Source organism: Anticarsia gemmatalis, chromosome W (assembly GCF_050436995.1).
Source record: "Anticarsia gemmatalis isolate Benzon Research Colony breed Stoneville strain chromosome W, ilAntGemm2 primary, whole genome shotgun sequence".
Taxonomy (NCBI): Eukaryota; Metazoa; Arthropoda; class Insecta; order Lepidoptera; family Erebidae; genus Anticarsia; species Anticarsia gemmatalis.
In genome coordinates, this window is record NC_134775.1 from 1,331,555 (window position 1) to 1,345,102 (window position 13,548).

At 39.0% G+C, this 13,548-nt stretch overlaps 1 protein-coding gene across 1 annotated transcript; it reads left to right on the forward strand.

The window, feature by feature from the left end:
- Window positions 1-277: 277 nt before the first annotated feature.
- Window positions 278-2,885, forward strand: LOC142986013 (uncharacterized). The gene is made up of 2 exons (XM_076134246.1): window positions 278-663; window positions 2,160-2,885. Exons 1-2 carry the CDS (start codon window positions 279-281, stop codon window positions 2,852-2,854), a joined length of 1,080 nt encoding a protein of 359 aa, XP_075990361.1. The 5' UTR covers window position 278; the 3' UTR covers window positions 2,855-2,885.
- Window positions 2,886-13,548: the final 10,663 nt, after the last annotated feature.

The window sequence follows — 13,548 nt, forward strand, 5'->3', positions numbered from 1 at the left end:
AATGTTTTAATGTTATTTGGTATTTGAATAAAACTACAATGCAACCAGTAACAACTGTGACAAGTAAAAATAGTAATGCCACATCATATTTTATTGAATCTAATCTCTCGCTGGGATCCTAACTCGTCGCTCGTCACCAAATCGGCGGCGCGCGCGCGGCGGCGGCGCGGAGGGAGCGGGTGGCGCGGGCGAGGGGCGGCGCGAGTGAGCGGAGAGGCGCCGCCGCCGGCGGCTCTCTTGGATTAAGAGCTAGTTCAGACATGGCGGAATCCGTGCGGATGCAAATCGCGCGGTTAGACCGCGCGGATCTTATTTGCATTAGCGCCTATAAATTCGTTCATACCTGTCCGCGCGGATTGACAAACCGCGCGGCTACCGCCACTCAACCGCTAGAAAATGAATTCGCGCGGTTGCCGCTCGGATCTATTTACTTGACGTACCTAGAGCGCGTTCAGTTGCTCTGCGGAAGCCGCGCGTATCGGACGGTGACAATGGATCGCTTCGACACCGAGCTATTCATCGATGAGGTGGAAAAGAGACCTGCTTTGTGGGACATCCAATGTGCAGAATATTCCAATAAAATTATTAGAAACGGAGCTTGGCAGGAGCTGGTGGAGATTTTTGGAGAAAATGAGGATTCTTTGGAAAAAAAGGTTCTTTTTGGTCAGTATGTATTTAATTTTACATTTATCAGGGTAGTTTACATATTTTGTAATTGACAGTCCACCCCAAATAACTAAACTATATAAAAATGTTGTTATTGTGATTGGAGGTAAGTATCGGGCGCGGGAAAAATATCACGTTAGCATAGTAACGGAGTAGCTAGTGACTATGTGCAACCGACGCGACGCCATCTTGAGTTTAGTTATTTGGCGCGAACTGTAACAAATTTTAATTTTGGAACGAAGTTCCTTATCGCGCGTTGAGAAAGGGGGCTAGACGGAAAAAAATCTCACGATTCTCACGCACGCAAACACCGCGCCTCGCTACTCGCCTCCAGTACTCGCCTCCAGTGAGGTCAACTTCGTTCTATCCGGGTGTCCCTTGACACCTCTCAAGTTTTTATATTTTTGTGTCTTGCCATTCTACACGACCCTCATTTACAAAGTAATTAGCATATTTGTCTCTAATATTTAATGATGATGGTGTACCCCTTCCTGCATGTAATGTATTAAGATTACTCATTGGCCCAGTATATAAAGTATCTTCAAACTGTATACCATCTCTAGTTCTAACAAAATTGTGTAGCACACAACAGGCCTTTATTATGTCTTCGGCAAAGTCTATATTAACGTTTATAGGCCTATGAAAAATGCGCCACTTGTTTGCCAGAATTCCAAAAGTGCATTCAATATAACGTCGAGCTCTTGATAACCTGTAATTAAATATTTTTTTTTCGTATGATAGCCCTCTACCTGCATAGGGTCGCATTACAGTTTCGGATAAACCAAACGCTTCATCGCCAACTATGACGTATGGCAATGGCGTAGGATCTGTGTTAGATATTGGTTTAGGTTTTGGTATGTGTAATGACTTTTCTATTAATCTTTTATAAAATACCGAATTTTTAAAAATTGCAGAATCACTACTTTTTCCATATGATCCAATATCTATGAAAGAAAAACAATAGTTACTATCACAAAGTGCCAACAGCACTATGGAAAAAAAAGTTTTGTAATTATAATACAAAGATCCAGAATCATTGGGTTTTGTAATCCTTATATGCTTGCCATCTATGGCGCCAATGCAATTGGGGAAATTTGCGTATTTTTCAAAATCTGTAGCTATTTTCTTCCATATATCTTCGCTGGGTTCAGGCATGACATTTTTTGCGACTTTTTCCCACAGAGCTTCACATACTTCACGGACAATTCCTGTAATTGTAGATTTGCCAAGACGAAAGTTGTAATGCAGTTCTCCAAAGGAACAACCAGTACCCAGATATCTGAAACAATATAATCTTGATCTGTATCGTTTTGTTAAAAAAGTTGCAAACTTTTCATTTATTAATTATAAGACGCGGGCACCAGCTAGTTTAAAATAATGAGTGTCAATTATTTTATTAAAAATTTTTCAAATTGTTGAGTGTCTTCAATTATTTGACCGCTCCTGTATTTATAAGTCTACAATTTTGTTAAAAATACTGATTTCTGTTCCAGGTGTAACATTACAAAAAAAGTGGAAGAATATACGGGATGCTTATAATAAGGAATTCAAGAAAGGCAAATCAATTCCTTCTGGTTCTGGTGCATGTAAAGGTTCAAAATACATGTATTTTGACCGGCTTTCTTTTCTTCAGAAGACAGTAGAAAACAAAGAAACGACATCAAACATACATGAAGCCAAAAATGAAGGAATTCAAAACATTGACCAAAACCAAGATAATTTTGTTAATGCACGTGAAATACAACCAGTACCCAATAAAAGGAAGAAGACTAAAATTACTTCAGAAGAGCGATTGGCTGACATATTAGAAAATAGCATTGAATCAAGGGATAAAATACAAAGACAATTACAAGAAAGTATGTCAAAGCAAGATGATGATGATAAGCTTTTTTGTATGTCATTGTATAAAGAGTTAAAAAAAGTTCCAGAAAATAAGCGTTTGGCTACTAAAATTGAATTACTCCAGGTAATACAGAAAGGGCAGAAATTACCAGCGCCTATTCATATCACGAGCCAGCAGAACACGCCTAATGAAGTATTTTGGCAAAACCAACAATATTCAAACCCACAAGGATATTTTACAGGATATTCTACAATCGTACCAGAAGAGTCTCCATCGCCTTTATCATGCAATAGCACTGACGACTCACAGTCTTCTATAGTACAAAACATATATTCTGATGTATAAAATAAATATCTTACCTTAATGTAATCACGAGTTTTTCTTCTGGGGCCACGCTTGACCTCATATGAGTATCATTAGATGCAATTTGTTCACTGATCATTTCTAATAATTCATCAAATGAATTTATCGACATTCTCAAATAATTAAAGAATTTTGGTTCAAAACTTCTTAATTTTGGATATAAAGTCTGAAACTGACCATGGGTGAGCCGATCACGTAATATTGGATGCACCCAATACTGCCGTTTCTTCTTTCTTTCTTTTTTACGGAGCAACAAGTACACACATATTGCTTCTTCGACTTCCATGATTGGACTAGAACGCTGTCACTCTATGCGGATTACGGCACTCCGCATTTACATCCGCGTCTGTCTGAACACTTGCGTTTAGAACCGCGCGATTTGCATCCGCACGGATTCCGCCATGTCTGAACTAGCTCTAATAGTTCGAGCAATTCGCTCGCGGAAGACGGAAGCTCTTCACCGGTGTCGTTCGTTATGTCCTATTCGTCGTGTCGTGTGTGAACTGTTGTTTATTATTACTTGTTATTGTTTCGGTTTTGAGTTGTTAGTGTTTTTATTGTTATTATTTTTGTTGTTATTGTTTTCGAAGTGCAGTTGTGTTCGTAAATAGAAAGAAATGTTGATGTGTTATGTATGGTGAAGCACGTGGAAGTGCACGGCGTGCTCTGCACCTGTACGTCCGGATCCAAAGGTACTCAAACACTCGCCTTACACCAGGTATTTGCGTGTTGATAGACATTGATAACAATTTGTTTTAGCACTTTCTTATTATTGGTTACATTTTGCTATTATTGTTTGATTTCACGTAAGCCAAGTAGGTACCTACCTACTTACGATTTTACTATGAGCTATTGTAACATACGGGTCTACTTACGATACCATAAACGATACATAAGATTGTTATCTAATGATAGGGTTGCATACTAGTGAGCGCATAGACGTGGTGGTACGCGTACGTACCTACGACGCGTCGCGACATGTCGTCGCTCAGCGCGCCGCCGCCGCCAGAAATCTCGTAGGCATGCGCGGAGATACATCGCGTTGTTCACTATACATTGAACGCTCAAAAATGACTAACTCGGGAACCAATCATTTCCGAGAAATATCGTTGGAGTAAATTTCGCGCACACAGTGTCACAAACTTACCAGTAAAGTTTTCGGTTAGCTGTCATTTACACCCTGTATATCGTCCCCGTAGAGCGAAAAGTCATTAACTCGAGTTAATGATTTCTTTTTTTATGACACCATTGAAATCGCCATATTTTTCTCTAATTTTCTGTCTAATCCACATACCTACCTGTAGCTATTATAGTTTTTGTTTTATAGAATGTGAAAATTAACCAGGTCAACCCTTTTGAGCTGAAAATAAAATGAGCAAATTAACTAATTTTAGTTAATTAATATTCATTTCTTAAGATTGTATCTAACCCATACTTATAACGACTTAATTACTTTTCCCTTGAATTATCTCTGCATATTAAAATTATTATTAGCAATTGTAAAATCACTAAATGGATTTAGTTATTTTTCACATCGGTACACGCATTTCATACTGCGTTAAAAATCACTAACTCTGATCAAAAATTAACTAACTCGAAATTATGTTACATATTTAAAAAATAAAAGTAACTAATTTTATATATTTTGATATTTCCAAGCGTTCAGAGAATATTTTCTTAATGTAATCTATATTAAATAAACTTTGTTATAATTTCCTTCATTTAAAACTATAAACGTAGAGATAGGTTACTGCAATCGTAAGTTATGATTTTTTATATTTTTAAAAACTTTGAACAGCCATATCTCAAAACAAGGTTTTTCGAGTTAATGACTTTTCGCTCTACGGGGACGATATTTCTGTAAATGTCAAACTTTCTAAACAATTTATAAATTTATTTACATTCTCCGGTGCATAGTCTCTCTGTTTTTTATGCCAGTGCTTTAGTATGCACGATTTATCTACTGAGCATTTAAAAATTTGAGATGTATGGTCTGATAGGGCAAGTTCTATTACATCGGTTGATGAGCGTGATTTTGAAAAATTATGGGCAAAATTGTCAATACATGTTTGGCTCATCAATCGTGTTGGTTTATCCAAGGCCAAGGTCAAGCCAAAGTTGAGTAATAAGCATTTAAAATCAAGAGTAACATTATTATTTTTCATGATGTCAATATTAAAGTCCCCAGCAATGATTAAATTCTTATATTTCAATTTACTTATTTGGTGTAATAAATTGTCTAACTTTTGAAAGAACACATTTATTAGGGCTGGTTTAGGTACTCGATATATGCATATCACAATTAATTTATAATAAACTAGTTCTATTGCACAGCATTCAAATATCCCGCTAATAGACAACTGGGCTTTATGTGGTAGTTCTTTCCAAGTGTGCCCCTCCTTTACTAAGATACAAGCACCACCTCTTTTACTATCTACTCTACAATAGCACGCCGCTAAACTATAATTTGGTATACAAAGGTGAGCTTCTTGGCCTGCCATCATAAAATGTTCGGTTATGCACAAAACATCTGTATAGTATTTCCTTTCCTCAAGCACCTCCAATGACACAGAAAGACTATCAGCTTTATTAAGTAGACCTGCGATGTTTTGATGTAATATGTACAGAGACCTATTAACGAAAAAAATTGTCAATTATTGGTGATGATTTAGTATCTATATTGCCATCTAGTACGCTTGGGATGCCCACGGATTGTTCACATTGTATTACTTTACATTTACATGTACATTCTACCATTACAGCTGTCTGGGTGGCCTTGTCTAACAATATAGGTTTGTGCATATTAGGTATGATGTGGGAGTCTTTGTATCGAACTTGGTAGTCAGTACGTAATAATTCCCTATGTATTATTTGACATACGTGACGGGCAAAGAATGTACGGTACGGCATCCTTATACTGAAGCCCATATCTAAGTATTTAGCATTTGTAAATTTCGTGCACAGTAGTTTCACTTCATAATTCAACTTTGGTTCCCTTAGACATTTATTGTAAGGGATTTCACAAAATATGACATTGGTATTTCTAGTTTGACATAAAAAGTTACTTAGACAAATCCTCAAAATAGTTGGCGATCTATCGTGCATACCACCTAAGACAATAATATAATCTTTATCAGTCAATGTACTTATTTCGGTAAGGTCTGAAGCTAAGATATCTTGTAGGGCTGCACCCGATTTCCAAAAGCAGGACACTTGGTACTGATCACCGATTAGGGCTTGTAGTGTACGTCGCAACGAGCGTCCCTGATCATCCGCAATAACAACAACCCTTTTCTTCCTTTTCTTGTTCCTATCGTTTGTTATACCTGAAGCATTTTCGGTTGTGCATATGATATTTGACGGCAGAGGGCAGTGTCTACTGTAATGTAATTCTATTTCCTGTATATCCCTTTGACTTTTGCTGGTTCCTATAAATGCCTCTTCGGGTTGTGTGTATTTGATGTTTGCTACGTTTATTTTTTCAGGCGTTATATCTATCTGTTCAATGTTTTCATTTGTAGGGATACTTTCCAGAGTAGCTTCTGTTGTAGTAATTTGAAGAGATTTTACAACCGGCGGCTCTTTTATTTTTAAGGGCGTTATGTTTTTTTTCTTTTTAGGTTTTCGTTTACTGCCCGAAAGTGGCGTCATGCATAACGTATCACTAGAGTTAATTTTTTTGTATGTTTCAATTGTCTTTAAGCATTTTTGTAGATCCGACTTGAGTCTTAAATTTTCAGTATTTAAATTCTCTATTTCTAGATGCGCACTTTCAATATTGCTGGTCATTTCTTGTAATTTTTCCTGTAAGTCTATAACAGTCTGGCTAATATTGATTGATGAATCTCGTAGGCTAAGCATGGTTGTGTCAAATAATGTTGTACTTTCGTGCGATATGTCATTTAGCGAACTAGTTTTCCGATATTTACGAAATGTGATATGTTCATCCATTGTTAGGCCGGGACTCCACCAAAGCAGAGATGTGTGCGGTGTGCTGTGTGCTGTGCGAGAAGAGATGTTTTTCAGCTCGCGGGACTCCACCAAAGCGGAGATGTGTGCGGTGTGCTGTGTGCTGTGCGATAAAAGCGTGTGCTCGCGCGCACGGTACTAGCAAGATGGCCGGCCGGCGCGCGCGCGGGGTTCTGCGGGTTGCTAGCGGGCGAGAGGGGGGAGGGTGACATCGCTCACTGCACGCCGCTCACATCTCTCGTCTCCACTGCGCGCCGTCCGCGCACAGCTCACATCTCCGCTTCCATCGCGACATACAAATATTACACATCTCCGCACAGCGATCTCCACTGAAGCTGAGCGGAGAGGAGACGTGTCAATAACTCAATTCTATTGGTTGTTTAAAAAACATCTCCTCTCCGCTCGTCTCGTCTCCGCTTTGGTGGAGTCCCGGCCTTATGCACAAAAGACTCCACCTGTCGCTAAATTATGGAACTACATCTATCGATCGATATAGATGAGCTCAGGTACTTAACAGTTATACTACTCGCCGCTAGATGGCAGTATTCTCCAATAGTTTAACGATGTTGTCACTGTTCGCCACATGTGAACGCTAGTTTGTATGTCAAAGTTTTAATAAAAATTTTCATAACGGTCAACTTATTGTCCAATTTAGTCACTGTTCGATTTTTTTTTGTCAATATGTCAAATAGTCAATGTTAATGCACTGCGTACCTTTTTGTTCAGCGTTGTAGTTTCAATAACAGGCACTATATTATTTTCCACTTGGGTTTGTCACTTTGGGATAGTTCGTCACTTAGTTGAGTTTTTTATCACAATCACTGTACAGTTTTATAGGATAACATTTTTACAGAGTATTTGTACTGTTATTCCACTGAAGTAATGTTCGGATACGCGTAAACTTCATTAATTTATTTTTTTAAAGAAATATTATTAGTACTGACATAGACTAGGTGTTTACATGACGGCAGCGCCATCTGTTCATCATCATCAGATTTATTATAAGTATAGAAGACAAGAATATATTTATAGGTACCTACCTAGGCGGTGCATTAGAATCGCTGTGGGTTTGAAAGAAATGACTTTTAAAGATGTAGGGTTCGTGTCCTACGTCTTGTAAGTTGTTGTTGTGTTGAAGTAATAAAATCAAGAGTATCGCGAAAATATTGTTTATTGAGTACGCACTTGCTAATATGTTACAGTTTAGGTAAAGTTATTGGTACTGACTAATACATAATAAACAGGTGTATTTATAATAAGTAAATTGCTGACCCGCGGAACCATGTATGACTCAATATTATATTGTGCGGTTGTAGACCGTACATGCTCCCGAGGGCGAGAATGCTAAGAAACAAGTTAAATAGACACAAATAAAATTCACAAATCAAAGTATAAAATCTAAGTATAAATGTAATATAAATTATTGACTAAATATTTTATTGATGACGGGCGAAGTAGCTTTGTCAACGCGTTTGTTGACACGGGAGTAGTGATGATTCACGGCGTCATCTCTTGCTGTGAAGTCACGGATGTCCAGTCTCGTCCCTGTGGTCGATGGTGCGCGCGGTAGTTCCACTAACTCTATCGCTGAAGCGGCAGACTGTCCGCTGTTTGGGGTTGTAGTTGGAGGTGGCGTATTGAACATGATACAACAGCGAGTTCTAGCGCGCCGCCATAGGTAGACGCAGGCAACGAGTACCATTGCGCTGAGCAGTAAGTAAAGAAGCGCATATTGGTGAACATCGTGCGAGGTCATTTCTTCTCCGTCGCTTTCCTCCGTCATCTGTTCGATTTGCGGATCTAACTTTTTCGTCTCGGTTCTCAGCGGGTTGAGACCAGAATAGTCCGTTATATTGAGAACGGGAATGGTTAAGTTAAATAAGTGATTGATAGGTGGGACATCGATCTTCAGTACGTCTGCTTCAACAGTGATATTATTTGTTCGCTGCGTATGAGCGTGTATAGTAAATACTTCGCTTTTGATGACGCAGCCGTCCCCAAGGCTAATAATGCCGGCCTTGCTGACACGTTCAACAGTAACTTGATGCCCATAGATGATTCGTATAGTTCGCCGACCGCAACAGAAATACAAATAATTGTTTGCTTTATAAAGCTCAGTCCACACGTCCGCGCACGTGGATTGTTTTATTTCACAGCGACTCCAATTCGTAGGTTTTACACACAAATTTTCATCAGACTTCAGATTATAAATAGGTCTCTGCAGGGGACACATAAGTTTTTTATTGCTGTGTGAAACGCATCTTTGTAATTCGTTCTCGGATATTGGTAGGTATGTATCCTTTTGAAGGTTTACAGCAATATAGATCGGTACAATATTCATCATGGAATCGTTCGTTTGTTGCGGTACAACAATCATTTTGTATATTTCGTAGGAATCTCGAGTCATCAACGGTATTTTAATTTCAAAAATGAAGTAATTTACTGTCACCCTTGTCTTCACCTTTAATAAATGATACAATTGCCGAAGATCATCATGGTAATTATCAATCGGCAAAGTCAAATCATTGGCAAGTTGTCCAGATATCATGTAGAGTTCTTCAATTAGCTGTTGCGGATTCAATACATGAATATTAAAATTGCCATGGTGGATGTCTGCGACTGTATCCAACAAAATGTCTTGAAGGCTTTTTAAGCTTGAAAGGATGTTATTAGCGACTAGCTGACCCGCGCAACTTCGCTTGCGTCACCTAAGAGAATGGGTCAAAATTTTCCCCGTTTTTGTAACATTTTTCGTTGCTACTCCGCTCCTAATGACCGTAGCGTGATGTTATATAGCCTATAGCCTTCCTCGATAAATGGGCTATCTAACACTGAAAGAATTTTTCAAATCGGACCAGTAGTTCCTGAGATTAGCGCGTTCAAACAAACAAACAAACAAACAAACAAACAAACAAACTCTTCAGCTTTATTATATGAGATTAGCGCGTTCAAACAAACAAACAAACAAACAAACAAACAAACAAACAAACAAACAAACTAACAAACAAACAAACAAACAAACTCTTCAGCTTTATTATATTTTATTATATTATTATAATTATATTTTATTATTAGCGATTATTAGCGATTATCGATGTTAATGTAAATTCGTTAATAAGTTGCATGTTCGTCACCTTAGTCACCAGTGTGTTCATTGCCTTATCCAGACTGATAATATGTTGATTGTACATTTTGTGTTGTTTTTCAATCATAATTTCTACTCTCTTCAATATGTTATTTTCCGCTTCTATGATAGATGTTTGATTTTTCCATAGAAGTGCGAGATGTTTTTCGTTTTTCTTTATCAAGGCGATATCCTGTTCGTATTTTTTGGCAAACTGTTCGTCTAGGACACCGAACAAAGTGTTTGCTAGATAGCCAACGCCATTGATAAGTCCTCTACGTTGTCTGGAACTCGTAGTCCTCTGGTTAAGTAGCACGTCACTATAGTGAGTTAACTCCTCGTAACCGTGACGCAATTGAAAGAGTGCTATATCACATTGGTTAGGCTTTTCTATAGCCTTGTCTAGCGAAGATATGTAACCCTTGAATATGTCGATACCTCGCCAATAAGGTCGCATGTCATAATATAACACTAAGTTCAACTCGTCGCGTATAAGGTGCATATCGCTGACTTTAACAAAATAAATACCTTGGTTATTGTTTATATTTTTAAGGCTATAGTCACACCGAGCGGGTGATATATTAAGCAGCATTGATAGCATAGCCCAGACAAAATTACACGATATCTTTTGTCTTTGTGGTTTGGCTTCGCTAGGGTTTTCCTTTTGTTGCCTGGGTTCATGACTTTTTACATCTTCGTTTTCTCTCACGGGTAACTTTGATAGTTTACAGATGGGTCGTTTCAGGGTTCCGTTTTTCGTTCGAAGAGACACTACTCGGACATAGCCATCCTGCCCCTCGTGAAGTTGGGTAACTCTCCCGAGTGCCCACTTACCGGGCGGTAAGTTAGCATCATGTATAATCACGATGTCACCCAATGTTCATGTTCTTCTGAGCTTGTCGCCACTTTCCCCGAGAGTTCAATAAAGTAAGATATTCTGAGCGCCATCTTTTCCAAACATCAGCAAATATTTTTTGCACGAGTTGCCACCGTGTTCTAAGGTCCCTTTCAGTTTCTATGATAGTGAGTACAGGACCACTCGAAAGAAAATGGGATGGCGTCAGATAGTCTATATCTTCTGGGTCTTCAGTTAGGGCTAAAAGTGGCCGTGAGTTCAGGCAAGCTTCTAGTTGGGTTAAGAGGGTAGAGAGTTCTTCATACGTGAGTTTTTGCTCTCCTAACACTCTTCTGAGGTCGTGCTTCAGACTTTTGACTGAACTCTCCCATAGACCGCCAGCGTTCGGCCAAGAAGGTGCATTGAAATGCCATTCAATGTTCATAGATGTTATGGCAGAGAAAAACGCTGGGTCTAGTATCTTCTTTATCTCGAATAGCTCCTTCGTTATAATGTTGCTACTACCAACAAAATTCGTTCCGTTATCGCTGTAGATGTGTGCTGGTGCCCCTCGCCTCGCAGCCAGCCGTCGTAAGGCAGACAGATAAGTGGATGAGCTAAGGTCGGAGACGAGTTCCAAATGCACTGCTTTCGTCACCATACAGACAAAAACAGCGACATATCCTTTAGTAGTTTTCACGCCGCGGCCTTTATTTGTTTTTACGTCGATGAACCCAGTGTAATCGACACCTGTATTATAAAACGGCCACGTCGGATTGCAGCGTGGCGCCGGTAAGTCTCCCATTAGCTGACTTTGCAGGATAGGGTTGTGTTTTCTGCACCAAACACAATGAAATATTCGTTTCTTGACCGCTCTATTGCCTCCAATGATCCAAAATTGTTTTCGTAACCAAGCCGCCGTTACTCGCGCTCCACCGTGGAAAGTTTGTTTGTGAGCTTGGTCAATTAAAAGTTCAGTGAAGTGTCCACTATGGGTCATAATAATGGGATTTTTCTGTTCCTTGCTGATGTTAGCATGTTTTATTCTTCCTCCCACCCTGAGCAGTCCATCTTGATCCAGAAAGGGATTTAAAGGTAAAAGTTTGCTCTTCCTATTAAGTTCTGTTTTCCTCTCCAGGTTCAAGATTTCATCTTGGAAGCAGATAAATTGTTCGCGTTTTATAAAGATATTTCTGGCCTTTTTCAATTCCGATATACTTAAGTAGTTAGTTCGTTTTTCTTTAGGTAATGTCACACGTAATGCCCAAGCGACAACCCTAATCGCTCGAGCCAAACAGCTGTTACGGTTTAGAATATCGCTGACAATGTCATAATTACGGCATTGTGTTATTACATTTGTTTGTAATTTCCGTAATTCTTCATTTGTTTCGTACGTTTGTTGGCTTGTATGTAGATAACCATTCCGGCCCGTACCACCATAGCTTATGGGAGAGCAAAGTAATAGGCGATAAACCTCGACTAGCGCAGTCCGCCGAGTTGTTTGCGGACTTAACATAGTTCCAACAGTTTGCGGGCATTATTTGTGTTATTTTTTGAACTCTGTTCGAAACGAAAGGCTTCCAACGATTGGGATCGCCTTGTAGCCATCCCAGCACCGCAGTAGAGTCTGACCATCCGAATACGGTGACATTTTGATTTGTAATGCATTCTAGGACTTTCTTCATGAGCGTGGAAAGTAGTACTGCCGCACATAGTTCGAGCCTTGGTAAAGATATATTTTTCTTCGAAGGTACAAGGCGTGTTTTAGCTGCAACAATGACGACTGTGTTGTGTGTTTTTGACTTGCAATATATGACGCATGCGTAAGCAACTTGCGAACTATCACAAAACCCGTGTAATTCGAGTTCGTCATCTTGTTTTATTTGTAACTATCTTGGTATTTGTAGTTGGTTTATCTCAGGTAATTGATGTTTTAATTTTTGCCATTCGATGAATATAGATCTAGGTACCACATCATCCAATCGTAGATCTTGTTGCCAGACTGTTTGGAATAACAGTTTGAGCTTAGTTGTTAAAGGACTCAGCCATCCCAAAGGATCATAAACCTTCGAGATCTCCGATAAAAGAAAACGTTTTGTTATTGGCTTTGTTGAATCCGTGTCGATTGTAATTTGAAATGTAAATTTAAGTTATCTTCGTTGGGATTCCATCGTAACCCCAAGGCCTTAGTTGACTCTAAATGGCGAAAATTGTATGGCTCTAGTTCACTCAAAGCTTGTTTATCAGTTTCCAGTAGCTGTATATTATTTGATGACCATTTTCTCAAGTTGAAGCCACCCAGCTTGAGTAAGTTTGTGAGATCGGTTTTGATGCGTATGGCAGCTTCCACTTGATCTGTTCCGTAGAGCAAATCGTCCATGAAAAAAGAAGACTCCAGGATAGCAGCAGATTCAGGGTACTTGTGTCTTTCGTCATTTGCGAGTTGTTTTAGTGTCATCATCGCCAAAAAGGGGGCCGCCTTTGTTCCATAGACCAATGTTGTTAGTGAGTACTCTCGAAGAGTAGAATTGTAAGTAGAATCTCGCCATAGAATTTTCTGATAAACTTGATCATCTTTGTGACATAGAATCTGACGAAACATCTTTTCTATATCTGCAGTAAATGCGATCTTGTATTGCCTCCACTTCAAAATTATTGAGAACAAATCTTGTTGTAAGTTTGGCCCACTAAACATTAAGTTATTTAGACTTTGCCCGCTGGCCGTCTTCAATGACGCATTAAAAATAA

Bases quoted from the DNA above. Each gene is read 5' to 3' on its own strand.
- LOC142986013 (XM_076134246.1), top strand. From the start codon at position 279: ATGCAAATCGCGCGGTTAGACCGCGCGGATCTTATTTGCATTAGCGCC. The intron at 664-2,159 runs GTCAGTATGTAT...TTTCTGTTCCAG, and splicing joins GGAAAAAAAGGTTCTTTTTG to GTGTAACATTACAAAAAAAG.